The following is a 17332-nucleotide window of genomic DNA, read 5'->3' on the forward strand; positions in this document are numbered from 1 at the left end:
GAAATGATGTTCTGTAGGTCTTTGAGGTGCTCTTCTTTTGCTTCATTCTTTTTTCTTTCTATTCCTCAGACTGGATACTTTCAATTGACCTGTTGTCAAGTTTGTTGAGTCTTTCCTCTACCTGCTCAAATCTGCAGTTGAGCCTCCCCAGTGAATTTTTCATTACACTTATGGTATTTTTCAACTGAAAACTTTCTATTTGGTTCCTTCAGAAATAATTTCTATGTCTTTATTGATAATCTCCATTTGACAAGACATTGCTTTCATTTACTTTCCTTTAGTTCTTTGGACATATCTTGGGAATTGTTGACTATATATAGTGTGTGTGTGTGTGTATGCTTGTGTGTAATACTTCTTGCTTCTTTTCATGTTTTGTGACCTTTTGTTAAAAACTAGACATTGTAGGGCCTCCCCTGGTGGCGCAGCGGTTGAGCGCTTGGCTGCGAAGCTGCCCGCAGCCTCTGCAGCGCCAGTTTGATCCCCAGCTGCTGGCGAGGGTCCCACATGGCGCCAACAGACCTCTCCTGCCACCCGCTGCTCCCTTCAGCAGTGTATTTCATCACTCTGCCTATTCTGCTCCATGCTCTGGCTCTGGTGAATTCTCTCGCCCTCCCATGCTTCTGACTGTACCCAGTGCTTGTATAAATAAATAAAAAATAAATCTTAAAAAAAAAGTTAAAATTAAAAAAAAAGTAGACATTGTAATATTTTGAATAATAAATGTGTGGCAGCTCTAGAAATCAGATTTCCTTCCCTCTCCGCCAGGATTTGTTATTCTTTCCTGTTTTTATTTCTTTGATGACATTTCTCACTTACTCTCTGAGATCTGTATTCTTTTGTCATATGTAGCAATTGAAGTTTTTGCTTGGTTAGCTTAGTCATCAGTTAAATAGATTTCTGGAAATACTAGGAAACAACAAATTCCCCAGTCTTTGCTGAGGGGTTTTGTGTGCATGTGGTGGTACCCTTTCAGTTCTCAACAAGGCAAGTGACAGATCTGCCTTAGCCTGAATTTCTGCTTGCTGCAAGCTTCAAGGTCATTCAGGAGTGAGAGCTAGCACAAAGTCTTCTAGTTACCCAGGAATATGTCAGATTTTTTAAAGCTCCTACAGACTTCACATTTTCCAGCTTTTTCTTTTAAGCTTTTTGGTTAGTCTATTTTTTGCCCAAAAGGTCAATGGTAGCTATGAAGTTAAACCATTGCCTCTGAATATTTTTTATAATGCTCTAAGAGAAAAAGCATTTTGCACTGGAGGAGCACCTAGTTAAGTCAAGTAATATTCCAGGTCTCTGTTAGTGGGTATTTGAAGGAATTACAGTCATGTTCTTCCCGCTCAGGTGACTTCTGGGCTGCCAGTTTTCATCTTGATTGAAGACTGTTTGTTTTCAAGGTAACCCTAGAACTAGAGAAAGGGACATGGGAATAGAGAAAGTTAAAATGCCACAAAGTTCACTGTTTTATTGATGCACAGTCATTTTTCTTGAACAAACACTCCAGGGCTGCTACTAACCTTTGGTTATTTACCTGAGTTCTGAAATTGTTAATTCTGGCTTTTTAAAAAGTAGTTTTATCAATGCTTTTGTGGAAGAAAGACCATCAGAGTTGTTTACTCCACCTGTTTCACTGACCAACATGGATTTAGACAATTTACAACTTGTACCAATAGTAGCATTGTTTTGTGTCAGTTCCCAGAAGTTCAGTACCCACAGGGTAATGTAATGAGGAGTTATCTGTGCATGTAGTGGAGATGCATTACAAAAGAGGAACCCCAAGATTAGGGGGGATCTGGTCTTATGTAGAAGCTACTCAAGAACTATCCTACCCTAGGGATTGAAGCAACAATTTTGTTACTCTCGAATGTAAGCCAATCTCTCCAGGAGTGAGAAGGCAATTTCTATATAACCCTAAAATGTCTCTGGGGAAGGAGAACATCTCTGTCTTCACAATCTGGAATTGTAATTAAATTTGCTCCAAAGAGAATCACTGTGTCTGCCTTTCCGGGGCTATCTGCTTGTACAAACATACCTGAAAGATAGCTCAGGAGTAGATTTTTTACTAATGTCTAGGTGTGAACTATTTATGGAGAATTTCCTTCCAACACTACCTCTTGTGTCATTCTTCTGTCAGTCTCACTGTTATTCTTTTAAAGTATACTGCCTTTTCTCTTTTCAGTATTTCCCCTTTATCCTTAATGTTCCAGTATTTACCATGGCTCTTCTTTACTGTGGATTTACTTTTTCTCCTGTTTGGTACTCACAGTGTACTTAAAAATTTTTATCATGGCGTAAAATACATTTAACATAGAATGTACCTTTTATATACAGAATCTCATCTTTAATTCTGAAAGCTTTTCAGGTGTTGCTTCTGAAATCCTCTGACAATTCCTTACTATATATTAGAGCCTCTCAAGCCATCCTTCATGTTTTTAAACCATTCTTGCCTATCTATTTCCCATTCTTTGTCTCTGTGACATGTGTGCTGGGTGAACTATTTAGTACTATGTTTCAGTTTACTAATTTTCTCTTCAACTGTATCCCTATCTCCTAAATGTTTTGTTTTAGTAACCATATATTTTAGTTTCAAGATTCCTAACTTTATTTATTTCCATAATTTTTTTATTCTTCTTAAGTGAATATTATTCCTTACTTACATTTTTCAGCAACCTGGAATACTTTTATTAAAATCCTGGCCAGAATGTCTATAAAATCAATTTATTATAGGCAGAGTTATTGTGTTGGCTGCCTTTCTTAGCATTAGGTTTCTTCATGTGTTGAGGAGTTTTGGAATGTTCATATTGATTGATATTATTGTTAAAATTTTCCCCCTCTTTCTCTCCTATTCCCCTATACTCTTATCTGATTAGCAGTTTTAATGTTGTGGCTCCCCACCTCACCCACAACTCACCTTGTTTTGTCATTCTATTTCTCTTCCTCAGAGATGTTTATTTTGTTTTTAAACTAAGTCAATATTTTTGGTTCTTTTTGCATCTCATTTCTAGTTCTTCCGTATTTGGAGGAGAGAAGATAATCAAAGTATGAATTTACTAAACTGTGTTGCATGGAAGCCTTAAGTTTGACAAGTGAAGATGTTTCAGAACTCTTATAAAGCTAAAACAGTAGTTTTTGCAGTTTAACCTCTCATACAATATAAATTATCCTTAGCCTCAAAACCTTTCTATCCTAAAATAACACATAGTTATCATATCACTTGAAGGCTTCATCCTACATGTGTTGGGTCATTGCTATATAGCTTTTTGCCAAGCAGATCACACTTTCTATGACACTTTCAGAATGGAATCTCATGTCTTTCCCATTCTAATTTACTTGTTTAGATACCTGTTCTCCTCCATGATCGTAGAAAAGTTCACCCAGGATTATCTGTGGCTCTCAGTTGCTACTCGACATCCTTGGAACCAGTTTACAAGAGTCCAGTGGCTCACTTGCTGCCTGACCCTACTGCTTTGCAACATGGTCGTCAATATTATGTTCTGGAAAATAAACGACTCCACCACCAAAAGAGATGAGCAAGGTATGGACAAGCTGTTTGTGACATGTTTATTTTTAATATATTCCACTGCCCTTACTTTCAGGATTAGGAAGAGTCATGCCTTCATTTTCCTTTGCAGCTCCAATATTAGAGTATTCTTAACAACTTTCCCCACTGCTCTCATTCATTAATAAACAAAGCAGCCTTTGGAGCACATTAAGATCTTCCTTCACTGCATAATAATTTTCCATCCTTAGATGCTTCAGTTGCTAAATAAATACTTATACCTGGAAGAGAAATAACTGGGATGATTTTAAGTACTGAGGATGAAGGTGGATGCAATGTTTTTTTTTTTCAGTGGGTCCCTTTGCTGTGACTTGGTCTGAACTGTTTATCAGCATCCAAACTGCTGTCATCCTTTTCCCAATCAATCTGGCGATTGGGCGGCTCTTCCAGATGATTCAACTGCAGGAACCTCTGCCTCAGTTTCCCCGCATCCAGGCCTCCTGTCTCTCAGATGCTTCTTTTGAGCCTCTCTCTCACACACAGATAGTTGAGGTAAGCTTGGCATCAGGTTTTAGGTCAATGACATGCTGCTGATGCCCCTGTAATAGAAAGCATCTCGGGCCTCCCGGGTGGCGCAGCGGTTGAGCACTGGGTTGTGAAGTTGCCCGCAGCCTCTGCAGCGCCAGTTCAATCCCCGGCTGCTCCCCAGCCACCTGAGGAGGGTCCCACATGGCGCGCAGACCTCTCCTGCCGCCCGCTGCTCCCCTCAGCAGTGTACTTCGGTCCTTCTGCCTGCTCTGCTCCCCGCTCTGGCTCTGGTGAATTCTCTCACCCTCCCGCGCTTCTGACTGTACCCAGAGGTTGTATAAATAAATAAATAAATAAATCTTTTAAAAAAAAAAAGAAAGCATCTCTTAGAAGGCTCTTGGGGTCATCTTTTCCTTAGAAGCCTTTCCCTAATTCCTGTCCCCTGAGCTTTGACCCATTGTGTCTCTGGTTTTTCTTTGGATTACGAAGTATCCTGAGAATTGAATGTGGATGTAGAGTGCACTACCTGGGAGTTTAGTGTTGGATATTGGATCCAACTGTCCCTTCTTTCAGTCTGTATTCTCTCAGAACAATAGTTTTAAAGCTTCAAGAAGTCACCTTGAAAAATGTAACGAAACGATAAATTGAAGTTCTTTACCTATGCATATGCCCCTCTGGGTTGAGAATCAGCCTCATCACCATCTACAATTGCTACTAGTCCTGAGTGATGTAAAACAGACTAATGTTTCTCAACATGGTGCTGTATTCAGGAACTAAAGGAAACCATTGGATTCCTGCTCAGGAGAAAGACATACAGACTCTCAGAGAGTGAGCAATCTTCATGGAGTTCTTGCGACATTAACAAGCTCGTGAAACTTTTATCCAGCCTCGTTCATTCTCACTTAGAAGGTCCAGGTTGTCATCAGCAGGTGGAATCCTATTGGACAAATGGTAAAGTTCAGTAGGATTTAGTAACTAATCTTTTTTTCTCCCCCCCCCCCTTGCTCACCTCTTACTGTCTTACTTATCTATACCTCTCGAGATGAGACAGCCTTCAACATGTTCTTCTTCAGACTCTCATTATAGAACTGCTAGCTTTGATCCCTCTAGTGACTTTTGAGACAGTATATCTGGTGACACAAAGTAAAGGATCAGGAAGATCCCATAGGAATGTTCTCTGTATCAGACCCTCATATTCTATCTGCTTTGTTGGAAGTTACTGAGACTCGTTATTCCTTTTCTTCAAGGAAATGGTGAGATTATGCAATTTATGGATTCTCAAATATAATAATACTTGGTAAATGCCTCCTGGGCATTTACCTAGTATAGGTCACATGTACTACCATGCTGTGAAAAAGCTCCATTGGGTTTCTGAAATATAAATCAAAGTGTAGACTCTTACACATTGCTCAAGTTCATCAGTGCACACAGAGAATACAGTAACACTGTGGATGTCTATTGGCTGGAAAATTTAATGCTGTCCCCAATTCATGAGTTGCCAATTTCTGCCAATAATTACTATTTATTGAACTCTACTTGTTAAAGTGTAAACTGGGCATGTATTTCCAGTGGTTCCTGAAAACCATCATCATTTCTGCCGCTACCTGCACAGAGTTCTGCAGAAGGTGAAGTGTCACCTGAGCACATGGGGCTCCAGCCTAGCTGGCCAGACTTGTAACTTCTTAGATGCAGTCAGCCAACTGCAGAAACTCCAGGAACTCTTGGAAACAAGTACTCTGCCCACAGAGCTAGGCTCACCCAGGTAATGCCCCACACCGAGCTTTAGCACCTGGCATCTTCCCAAACCTCTTTCTCATCTGTTAGCTATGATTGTGTTCCTTCAACTTATGTTCTTCAGGGAGATCACCAGCTTCCCCATCCTGAGCCCAGAAGAAGGAAAGACATTCACCTCTCGCAGCCTGCCCAGATGTCTGACTTACATCTGCTGGCTTGTTCTGGGTGTCACCAGCCTGGCCGCAGCATTTTTTACAGCACTTTACAGCCTGAAACTGAGCAAAGATCAAGCCACTAGCTGGGTTATATCATTGGTACTTTCAGTGCTTCAAAATATCTTCATCAGCCAGCCAATAAAGGTAAGTGAAAAACGGGTCATGCCGGCGTGGGGGAAATTGGAAGTTCGGGAAACCCAGGTCTGTGGGTGTCAGATTAAATGCATAATAGTTCCAACAATTTGCACAAAAAGAAGGCAGAGTGAGATTTGTCATATCTGTGTGGAGTAATCACAGGAAAAAAACTAACAACACTGATAGGCTAGTAGAAGTACAGCTAAAAAGGATTAGAAGTTTAAAGGGAGGGCCTCCCCGGTGGCTCAGTGGTTGAGCGCTGGGCTGTGAAGCTGCCCGCAGCCTCTGCAGCGCCAGTTCGATCTCTGGCCACTGGCGAGAGTCCCACATGGCGCGACAGACCTCTCTTGCCGCCTGCTGCTCCCCTCAGCAGTGTGTTTCATCAGTCTGCCTGCTGTGCTCCCCGCTCTGGCTCTGGTGAATCCTCTCACCCGCCAGCGCTTCTGACTGTACCCAGTGCTTGTATAAATAAATAAATTTAAAAAAAAAAATAGTTTAAATGGACAAATAAAAAGGAAATCAGTGGGCCTCCCCTGGTGGCACAGCGGTTGAGTGCTGGACTGTGAAGCTGCCTGCACCCTCTGCAGCGCCGGTTCGATCCCCGGCTGCTGGGGGAGGGTCCCACATGGCGTGCAGACCTCTCCTGCCACGCCCGCTGCTCCCCTCAACAGTGTACTTCAGTCTGCCCGCTCTGGCTCTGGTGAATTCTCTCACCCTCCCGTGCTTCTGACTGTACCCAGTGCTTGTATAAATAAATAAATAAATCTTCAAAAAAATAAATAAAAGGAAATCAGTAGCAACAGAAGGCTTACTTTGAAGGAAAAAATAAGCAACATAAAACTTTTAATTAAAGGGGTGGGAGGCAGATGGGGTGTGGACACAGGTGGAATGGTGAAGAGAGTAAAACATAAAAGGGGGGGGTTATCAAACTTAAAACTGTAGAGACCTGTATAATGGGCCTGGTGCTGTTCCCCAGCTTTAACTATCAATTTGTGGCCAATTCGTTTCATCTACTTTGGAAAAAATAAGCCAGCCTTTGTATCATTTTATCCATAAATAGTCATTTATTTCTTTTTTTAAAAAAAGATTATTTATGCATACAAGAACTGGTGTGTAGGCCAGGGATGGGGTGGGGGGTGGTGAGAGGATTAACCAGAGACAGAGTGGGGAGTGAGACAGAGTGGGCAGCAGAAAAGGCAGATCTACTGAAATACACTGCTGAGAGGAGCAGCGGGCGAGAGGTCTGCTGCACTACGTGGGTCCAGCTCCCTGGCCGGGGATCGAACTCATGTTGCAGAGGCTGGCAATAGCTTGATCGCACTGTATCTTTAACCCCTGCCACCAGGGAGGCCCAAATATTCATATATTCCTAAAAGATAGACTCTTTAAAAAACATAAATATAAAATCATTATCATGCCTAAATAGCAATAATTTTTTTCTTTAGATTTTTTTTTTTAATTTATACAAGAGCCCAGGGTACAGGCCAGATGCGCAGGAGGGTGAGAGGATTCACCAGAGAGAGTGGGGAACAGAACAGGTAGACTGATGAAATACACTGCTGAGGGGAGCAGCAGGTGAGACAGGAGAGATCTGATCGCCATGTGGTTGCTCCAAGGCCGGCAAGGATCGAACCAGCACTGCAGAGGCTGTGGACAGCTTCACAGCGCTGCACTCCACCGCCTGCGCCACCAGGGAGGCCCTAGCAATAATTTCTTAATAGCCACTCTTTACTGAACTATGCACTTTAAAAAGATTAAGATATTAAGGATTTTCATTGTATATATTTTGCCACAGTTTTGAAAAATCAATGTTCAGCTTTTCCCAGTTGCCTCAAAGCTCATTTTGTAGTTGTGTTGCAGTTAGTGGGTGTCTCTCTAACATCATACCTATTGTTTCCTCCTCCCTTTTTCTCTCATTGTCTATTTTTGCTACTTTTTTACAGTATATTTGTTGAAGAAACCGACATGTCTGACCTATGCACTTTTCAAAGATCTGCATTTTAGTGACAGAATTGCCTCTGCTTTAAGAAACCAAGAAGTTGGGCCTAGGCAAACACAAGCACACCAGGGAAGCTTTGAAAATTCTTAATGCCCAGGCCTTGCTCCCTACCAGCTAAATCATAATCTCTGGCCCAGCATGTTTAAAAGCCTCCCAGGTGATTGCATGCATTGGCGATGCATGTGTCCTGGAGAGGACTGGACAAGAAAGTTCAAGAAATATGTATATGTTAAATATAAATATTTGTTAAATTATGTTGATGTCTTCATTTCTCTTTATGTTAGGGCATTGGTTGCAGATAGAATACACAGATTTTTGAATACTGATTTTGTAGTCTACAATTTAGTCTAAGTTTTCTGCTGGAGTCTTTAGGGTTTGTGTGTCAAATCACATTATCCACATGTAGTAACAGTTTTACTTTCTTCTTTCCAATCTGGGTACCTCTTATTTAACTGCTCTGGCCAAGACTTCCTATACTATGTTAAATAATAGTAAGAGTGAATATCCTTGGGCCTCCCTGGTGGTGCAAGGGGTTAAGTACCGCATTATAAAGCAATCCACAGCCTCTGCAATATGAGTTCGATCCCCGGGCAGCCAGGGAGCAACCCACATGGTGCAGTAGACCTCTCCTGTCTCTCCCGCTACTCCCTTCAGCAGTGTATTTCAGTCAGTTTGCCTGTTCTGTTTCCCGCTCTGTCTCTGGTGAATCCTCTCAACCCCCACATCTCTGGCCTGTACCCTAGCTCTTGTATGCATAAATAAGTAAATCTTTTTTAAAAATTAATAAATAAAGAGCAGGTGTTTGTTTAAATAAAAAAAGTGAGTATCCTTATCTTGTTCCTGATCTTAGAAGTAGAACAATAACTTTCCACTTTTGCTGTTAAAAATGACAAAGAATGTTTGTTACAATATGGATGGAACTGGAGGGGATTATAATAAGCAAAATAAGTCAGAGAGAGAAAGGCAAATACTAGATGAATTCCTCATATGTGAAATATAAAAAAACAACAACAAAGGAACAGACTAAACCAAAACCTTAAAATTGGGCTGCAGAACTGAGGTTATCAGAGGGCCAAGTAGGGGCAAAGAACAAAGGGAAGATGGGCTCACTGAACGATGGTGGATGGCTGTGGTGATGGGCTTGGTGGTCACAGACATCTGTAAAGGTGTCAGCTTGTACCCCTAAGACATATACAGTGTTGTAAACCAACATTACTTTAATAAACATGATTTTGTAAAATTAAAATGGCAAAGAAAGATGGTAATACAATGTGATGACAGGGGAAATGGATGCTCATGCTTGTTGAAATTGTCAGTCTGCAGTAAAAATCTTCAAATTCTGCATCCCTCTGCTCAGTGAGTTTCACCTCTAAGTATCTCTTCAAGGAAATTCAGGTTTATAATAATAAAATTAATTGGCAACAACTTCAATGTCTAAAAATAGAACATTGTTTAATATATATTAGGAAACAACCATTTCCATCTAATGAAATGCCAAGCCACCACTGCAAACACCACAGAAAATGTTATGAAGTGAATAGCAAGTACAGCTATTTTAAGACAAAAATGAAAAGGATATATTCCAGGTTTTAAGGGTTTTTTCTCTAATTTTTCTTCTTTTGCAAATACTTATAATATTTAACATATTAACACGTGTTACTTCAGTTTAAAAAATTGGAAAAATATACAAAGAGTAACAGAAGAGGTAGAAGTGGATGTGTTAATTACAGGTATCATTGCAGCAAAGGATCTAGCAAATGTGTAAGGTTTGAAAAGATAATACATGTTTATGCCTTTATCCCAAAAATCTAGTCCTTGAGACATTCCACTGGAGAACAACTTTCAGTCTTTAGAGCAGACACTCCAGAATTGCCTCCTCAAGCTCATTAAACTACAAAAGTGGAAACAGAAAGAAGGGTCTCAACCCTCTGCTACCCTGGGGGATCTGGGCAGAGCAGCTACAGCCGAATCACCTGCACAGGTCAGGGGAGGGGTGGTTGTGTGGAACTTCACCTTTGAGCCTTTCTCCTGAGGAATGGCTCACTCTCCTACCCAACACAGAAATTTAAGGAGTGGGAGATACTTGTCTCCCCTAACAGATACTTCATTCTTAATGCTAGGATTCCATGACTACTTAGCATAACAGACTTCATCTGGGAACTTTTTTAAAATGGCTATCTTCTCTATTCAAAGGCCTTCCAAGGACAGGTGTTATTGAACAACTTCTGCAAATCACAAATCACTTAATAATTTAAGCTTCCCTAATCAAGCATATTATGGACTATAAGCAAAAACACATATTAACCTCAGACTCCTAAGACCCCATCAGATCCCGATGATTCTGCCCCAAAAAATATGAAAATACTTAATCTCAGGCTTTCATAAAAATAAAGAGGAAAATGATTGAACTTTATTAATAATGTCCACTTCTCCTTTACATCATGATGTCACCTTTTTGGATCCTGCCTTATCTATTCATTAGATTCTTCTGTGTTTTTCCTGCCTAGGTGATCTCACTGGCTTTATTATTCTCACTGATGCTGAACAGGATGCCATGGCTCAACAAAGAGAAGGAACAACAAACCAGGAGGATCTTGGCACTCTTGGGTAATCAAGTTGTTCTAACAACTAAGATCTAATTTTGCAAAGAGCAAGTTAGAGTGCCACAGTGAAATTGCAGCACCTCATTGACTCAGATAAAGTCATCCAGTCAGGGCTCTTGTCTCCAGTCAGCCGATGGTGCCTCCTACTCTGCCTGGGGCTAACCAAGCCTGTGGCCAGGCTACTAGTGCTGTCCTCCCTGGGTCAACCCTCTCTCCACGCCTCCACTCTCACCTGTGCTCTAGATCGCCTCAGTCTTCCTTGCACCTAACCCAGGTGCTGTTTCCAGTTGCTCACCGTCAAGTGTCTAAATACCTGCAGGTATCTCAGGTTATATGTGCCTGGATGGAATTATTTGCCTACCCCACAAATCCACTTCTTTCCTGTATATTCTCATTTCAGTTAAGAGCATCACCATTCTTTAAAAGACGTCAGCAAAGTCCTAAGATCCTGTTATTACCCACATTCAGTCACCACACCTGAGTCTCCTCTCTAAATAACTAACTAGACCTATTTATTATTATCACAAGGAGCAATCCACAAACACAATGCTAGACCAAAAAAGCTGGTCGCAGGAAAATTAAGTGTTTTAATCATGTAAATAATACATGTCTTGCTTAAAGAAGACTGGATAGTGAGTTTTTGGGTTTTTTTTTTTTTTAAGAGTTATTTATTTATTTATACAAGCACTGGGTACAGTCAGAAGCGCAGGAGGGTGAGAGAATTCACCAGAGCCAGAGCGGGGAATAGAACAGGCAGACCGATGAAGTACACTGCTGAGGGGAGCAGCGGGCAGCAGGAGAGGTCTGCGCACCATGTGGGACCCTCCTTCAGTGGCCGGGGAGCAGCCGGGGATCAAACCGGCGCTGCAGAGGCTGCGGGCAGCTTCGCAACCCAGCGCTCAACCGCTGCGCCACCAGGGAGGCTCATTTTTGGGGTTTTTTTTTAAAGATTTTTTTTTTTTTTAATTTATACAAGAGCTGGGATGCAGGCCAGAGGTGCAGGAGGGTGAGAGAATTCACGAGAGACAGATCGGGGAGAAGAGCAGGTAGACAACTGAAAGCACTGCTGAGGGGAGGAGCAGGTGTGACAGGAGAGGTCTGTCACACCATGTGGGAATCTCCCTGGCTGGCCAGGAATCAAACCCGTGCTGCAGAGGCTGCGGACAGCTTCACAGTGCTATGCTCAACCCACTGCACCACCAGGGAGGCCCTATTGTGAGTTTTTTTAATTAAGAATTGCATGGGGGTCCTCCTGGTGACACAACCTATGAAGCTGTCTGAAGCCTCTGCAGCACGAGTTCAATCCCCAGCCAGGGAGCAACCCACATGGCACAGCAGACCTCTCCTGACTCGCCCGCTGCTCCCCTCAGCAGTGTACCTCAGTAGACCTGCAGGTACTCATAGATGTTCAACAAATGCTGATGAATAACTGCTTAATGAAATTTAATGTTTTTTGGTCCACATTTGAATTTTTCAACAGCACAATGTTCCACATCATCACCTGGCTCAAGAGATATGAACAACCCCGTCTATGTAGCTCCAGCTATGGACAGTCCAATTAAGTGCCCAGAAAGAACTGTGAAAGAGACCAGAATCCTCAAGCTGATGGGAGATATTTGGGGTATGGAGAAGAAAATGTTAGTATGTCAATTCTGTAGCACATTTCCCAGTGAGGAAAGAGGGAGTAACGATAAATTGAAAAATGTAAAAGGGGGAATAGTATCTTAAAATGCTCACCTTGAAAAAGTCTGCGTTTCAGTAAATGAGGTAGTATGCTAAGGGGACGTACTCTTGAAGTTAGAGTCCTCAGGTATAAATATGTGCTTGAATAAATCACTTTCTCTACCTCCTAAATGTAATGGCACAACTTGACCTACTTCCCTCACAGGGTGGAGGAAAAATGAATAAGCTTTGGAAAATGTCTGTTCTTTAAGGGCAGTGTAGCTGATTCAGTGCCTCTAGAGTTTGGATTATTGGCTTCTCTCAACCACAGAAGACAAATGATGATTTTTCATGCTCTCCCTTCTTGTGAACATAGATGGACTCCATAGTCTCCACAGATGGAGTGGGGAATAAGAAGAGGGAACATGATGGAAGGGTGGTTTTTATGAGATTTTATGTATCTTAAGTAAAATTTATAACTTAGTGCTGGGGTCATTGTGGGGAGGATCTGTCGATGTCTGTTGATATCACTAAGAGCCACATGTGTTGGCTTATGCATTTATAATTGTTAGGATGAACCTTTTTTTTTTTTTCATTTGAAAAATATGGGGAGAAAAGTGTATAGAAGGTTTCTAAGTTAACCACTCAACCATGATATTTTTTACCTTTCCACCAGTACAAATCCTTTTTCTTGCCCTGTTGATGACTACAGTCTACTCTGCACAGAACTCCAATAGATTTTACCTCCATCAAGCTATTTGGAAGAGCTTTTCTCATGGTTTCTCAGAGATAAAAATCCTTAAGCATTTCTACCCCTGGGCCAATCGCACCCTCCTTCCTAACCTGTATGGGGATTACAGAGGTAAGAGCTATTGCTATTGCGGAAAATGCTGCTGTGAACATTGGAGTTTTCAGTCTTTTTGTATTAGAGTTTTCATATTCTAGCAGAGTTATTGCTGGGTCCTATGGGATCTCCATGTTTATATTTTTAAGAGCTATCCTTCCTGTTTTCCACAGAAGCTACACTGAATTGTGTTCCCATCAACAGTGGATGAGTGTTCCTTCACATCCTCATCATTTGTTGTTTCTTTTTGACATAAGCCATTCTCACAGGGGTGAGGTGTTACCTCATTGTGGATTTAATTTGCATTTCCCTTATAAGTGATGTCGTTCATGCATTGTTTAACTAATTTCATTTAGCTGTCTGTGTTCTCTTGTATTTTTCCCTACAGTGATTGTTTTGAATTGTCAGGCAATTTGTACATCTCCCTTTCTTTGAGGTAGTTATTGGAGCTTTATTATTTTCCCTTAGAGATGTCGAGTTTATTTTGACATTGTGACCCATAAAGCCTTGCATTGTTGTGCACATTTGAGGCCCAAATGCCTTTTCCAGTCATAACAGACTGGTTTCAGGGTAAAGACCTTGCAGCTTTCTGGCTGAAGGGGTTAGCTCCAGAATCTCAATTAAACTGGGTTGGAATTGAGTCATGTGTCTGTTGCGGGATCCACAGAGGGTTTCATGATTGATGGGCCTCTTAGCAGGGTCTTGGTCAGGTAGCTCCTATCTGGTCCATGAGTAGACAGGACTGACTCCAGAACCTTGTTCAGTCGGGCTGTCCCTGGCATGGCAATCTGCTTTGGGGTCCACAGAAGGTGGGGCTGTTACCAGGTGTGTTGGGTCCCACAAGGCCCAAGGGAGGGCTCCTACTAGATCATTGGGTGGGTCCCTGGGCAAGCAGGACCGGCCTGTACAATGGCAGAGAGGGGCCAGAACCAACTCCCAGTGCTTCATCAGACCAACCGTCAGGACCAATGTCTGCAGACCCAGTTCTAGAGGGAGAGATGGTGATGCCTCCTGCCAGGTCCCCTCCTGGGCATGTTTCCTGACTGTGGCTAGGAAGGACTGGAGCTGGATTATAGGGCAGTTTCTGGATTTGTAGTTAGGTGCAGTCAACAGGCCTACTTCTGGGGCGTGTCTCCCAGGAGAGCCCTATACTGGCCGGGCTGCTTGTGTACTGTGGCTAGCACAGGCTGGTGTAGCCTAGCAATAGAACCATTTCAGGATCCACTGTCAGACTGAATTTGGCATGATCACTTCTCAGGGCTTCTGCACCACAGCTGAGAGGGTGTGGAGCTGGTTTACTAACCATTCAGGACTGAGGTCTGTGGGACTGTAGCTGAGTCTGCAGGGGTATAGAACTGTTTCTGAATCTAGAGCCAGGACATAATGGGTGAGTCAGCCACCTGCATGGGTCTGCCTTCTCAAAATGGTCCTCAGTCTCCTACCTGAATCCCAAGCTCCCACAAAGACACTGTCCATGGATGGCTAGCCGCACGTCATTGTTGTTAGAGGGAGATATAAGCAGGGGACCTCCTGTTCCATCTTGCTATCATCTTTCAGTTGATGATCCTTAATTTATCTAAATCTGTTATCATTTACAAATTGATCATTTCACTTTCTCCTTTATTTTGATTCCTCTTATTTCTTATCTGCTTGCATTAGCTAATAACTCCAAACATGCTTTTTTTTAAAAATAGTAGTGAAAGTGTGCAGTTTGTTACTGACTTAATGAGGCAGTTGTTAAAAGTTTCCTATGTGTGTTCTCTTACTAGGATTTATTACTGATGGGAACTCCTTGCTTTTGGGCAATGTTCTGCTTCGTCAGATTCGCATTCCTGGTGCCATCCTCTTTCCAACTACAGTATCTCCCCAAGAACAAGTGAACCCATCTCACCATGTTCAGGAGGATACAGAGAACTATGGGGTTAACTGGGGACCTCCTGATACAAACATCACAAAATCAGACAGCATTTGGCATTATCAGAATCAAGAGACAGTGGGTAGCCATCCTATTCAAGGGGAATTTGCCATTTACTCAGGAGGAGGATATGTTGTGAGACTGGGAAGAAACTCCAGTACTGCAGTCAGGTAAGCCAGCCTGAGCTCCAAATAAGAGGCCAGGATGTTTGCTGATGTCCGTTTTTAGGACAATTGGGAACTTAGGATCCATTTGAGTAGTTTCATCAGCCATTGTAATGTTATTGTACTGTCTATGACACTTTTCAGACCCTTTTTTAGGTTATACTTTTAAGAACATATATCTTTTAGTTTAAAAATTCTTTGTTCTTGGGCCCTCCCTGGTGGCGCAGCGGTTGAGCGCTGGGTTGCGAAGCTGCCTGCAGCCTCTGCAGCGCTGGTTCGATCCCCGGCTGCTCCCCGGCCACCGGAGGAGGGTCCACATGGTGCGCAGACCTCTCCTGCCGCCCGCTGCTCCCCTCAGCAGTGTACTTCGGTCCTTCTGCCTGTTCTGCTCCCCACTCTGGCTCTGGTGAATTCTCTCACCCTCCCGCAATTCTGACTGTACCCAGTGCTTGTATAAATAAATAAATAAATCTTTAAAAAAAAACTTTTAAAAAAAATTTAAAAATAAATAAAAATTCTTTGTTCTTCAGAGGATAGTGTGGGTGTGGCAATTTGGCAAAACTCATTCTTTTTCTCAGCTAGAAAAACCATACCAATTTCTTTTTTTTTTTTAAGATTAATTTTTTTATGCATACAAGCACTAGGGTGTATGCCAGAGGTATGGGGGTGGGGTATAGTCTTCACCAGAGACAGAGTGGGGAACAGAACAGGCGGGTCTACTGAAACACACTGCTGAGGGGAGCAGTGGATGAGACAGGAGAGGTCTGCTGCACCATGTGGGTCAGCTCCCTGGCTGCAGATCAACTCATAGTGGCTGCTGATAGCTTCATAGTGCTGAGACTTAACCCCTTGTGCCACCAGGGAGGCCCAAAACAAATACCAATTTCAATTTTAGCTATAGTTGAAATCAGGTAACTCAGCTTGAACAAACTATAATCTTCAAATGTAAAAAGAAATACTATCTCATATGATCAATTCAAAATCGAAATGCAAATGCCAAAGTTGAATTGATAGACTTACAGAGTAGTTTTCTACGTTAATGCTGAGTCTTTCTCATTATATATATGAAAAAGCCTGAATTAAAATGATTACTAAATCACAAATGAAGAGATTGAAATTACCTAATTTAAATTTTTTTTTTTAAGATTTATTTATTTTTACAAGCACTGGGCACAGTCAGAAGCATGGGAGGGCAAGAGAATTCACCAGAGTCAGAGCGGGGAGCAGAGCAGGCAGACTGACGAAGTGCACTGCTGAGGGGAGCAGCGGGTGGCAAGAGAGGTCTGCACGCCATGTGGGACCCTCGCCCAGCAGCCGGGGATCGAACCGGTGCTGCAGAGGCTGCGGGCAGCTTCGCACCCCAGTGCTCAACCGCTGCGCTACCGGGAAGGCCCACCTCATTTAAATCTATAGCAAGAAGTTACTCAAAAATAATGCCAAATAATGGGCATTTTGATCTCTTTCCCCTCTCAAAACTGATTAGCTGTTAGAAAGATTAATAGTATTATCAATAGAAATAGTTAACACATCATATAAGATTAATTCTTCCTCAAACTTTATATTTTTTTTAAAGATTTATTTATTTATACAAGAACTGGGTACAGGCCAGATGTGTGGGAGGGTGAGAGGATTAACCAGAGACAGAGTGGGGAGCAAAATAGGCAGACTGACTGAAATACACTGCTGAGGGGAGCAGTGGGCAAAACAGGAGAGGTCTGCCTCACCATGTAGGCATCTCTGTGGCCGGCGGGGAGCAAACTGGCACTGCAGAGGCTGCGGACAGCTTCACAGTGCTGCACTCAACCCCCTGCGCCACAAGGGAGGCCCTTCCTCAGACTTTAAATGCCAAATATGCTTTCTTGAATGTTTAACCTTGGGTTTTGTTTTTTTGTGTGTGTGTGCCTTCACTGTGTTATTTCATGCTATTATGACGACTTTCACTTTCAATCTTCTAAATTTATATTTATTTATCACTAGTGGGGGCAGCAGCAATCATGAAATAATTTATGGGGATTCTACCTTGGGAAATGTAGCTTCCTA

The 17332-nt window shown here is 42.2% G+C and overlaps 1 protein-coding gene across 1 annotated transcript in view; it reads left to right on the forward strand.

Annotated features, from left to right (window-relative positions):
* PKD1L3 (polycystin 1 like 3, transient receptor potential channel interacting) overlaps nucleotides 1-17332 on the forward strand; it is a gene marked incomplete at both ends in the record, with an annotated part of 53231 nt that overhangs the window by 30038 nt on the left and 5861 nt on the right. The window contains 9 exons of the mRNA XM_084256562.1: nucleotides 3333-3529; nucleotides 3846-4045; nucleotides 4792-4972; nucleotides 5591-5783; nucleotides 5880-6114; nucleotides 10612-10711; nucleotides 12188-12328; nucleotides 13046-13231; nucleotides 14983-15298. Of these exons, the coding sequence (XP_084112688.1) occupies nucleotides 3333-3529; nucleotides 3846-4045; nucleotides 4792-4972; nucleotides 5591-5783; nucleotides 5880-6114; nucleotides 10612-10711; nucleotides 12188-12328; nucleotides 13046-13231; nucleotides 14983-15298 (1749 nt within the window). The remainder of the gene's footprint in view (nucleotides 1-3332; nucleotides 3530-3845; nucleotides 4046-4791; nucleotides 4973-5590; nucleotides 5784-5879; nucleotides 6115-10611; nucleotides 10712-12187; nucleotides 12329-13045; nucleotides 13232-14982; nucleotides 15299-17332) is intronic.

The sequence above is a fragment of the Talpa europaea genome, assembly GCF_964194135.1.
Source record: "Talpa europaea genome assembly, chromosome: 16".
In the NCBI taxonomy this organism is placed as follows: domain Eukaryota; kingdom Metazoa; phylum Chordata; class Mammalia; order Eulipotyphla; family Talpidae; genus Talpa; species Talpa europaea.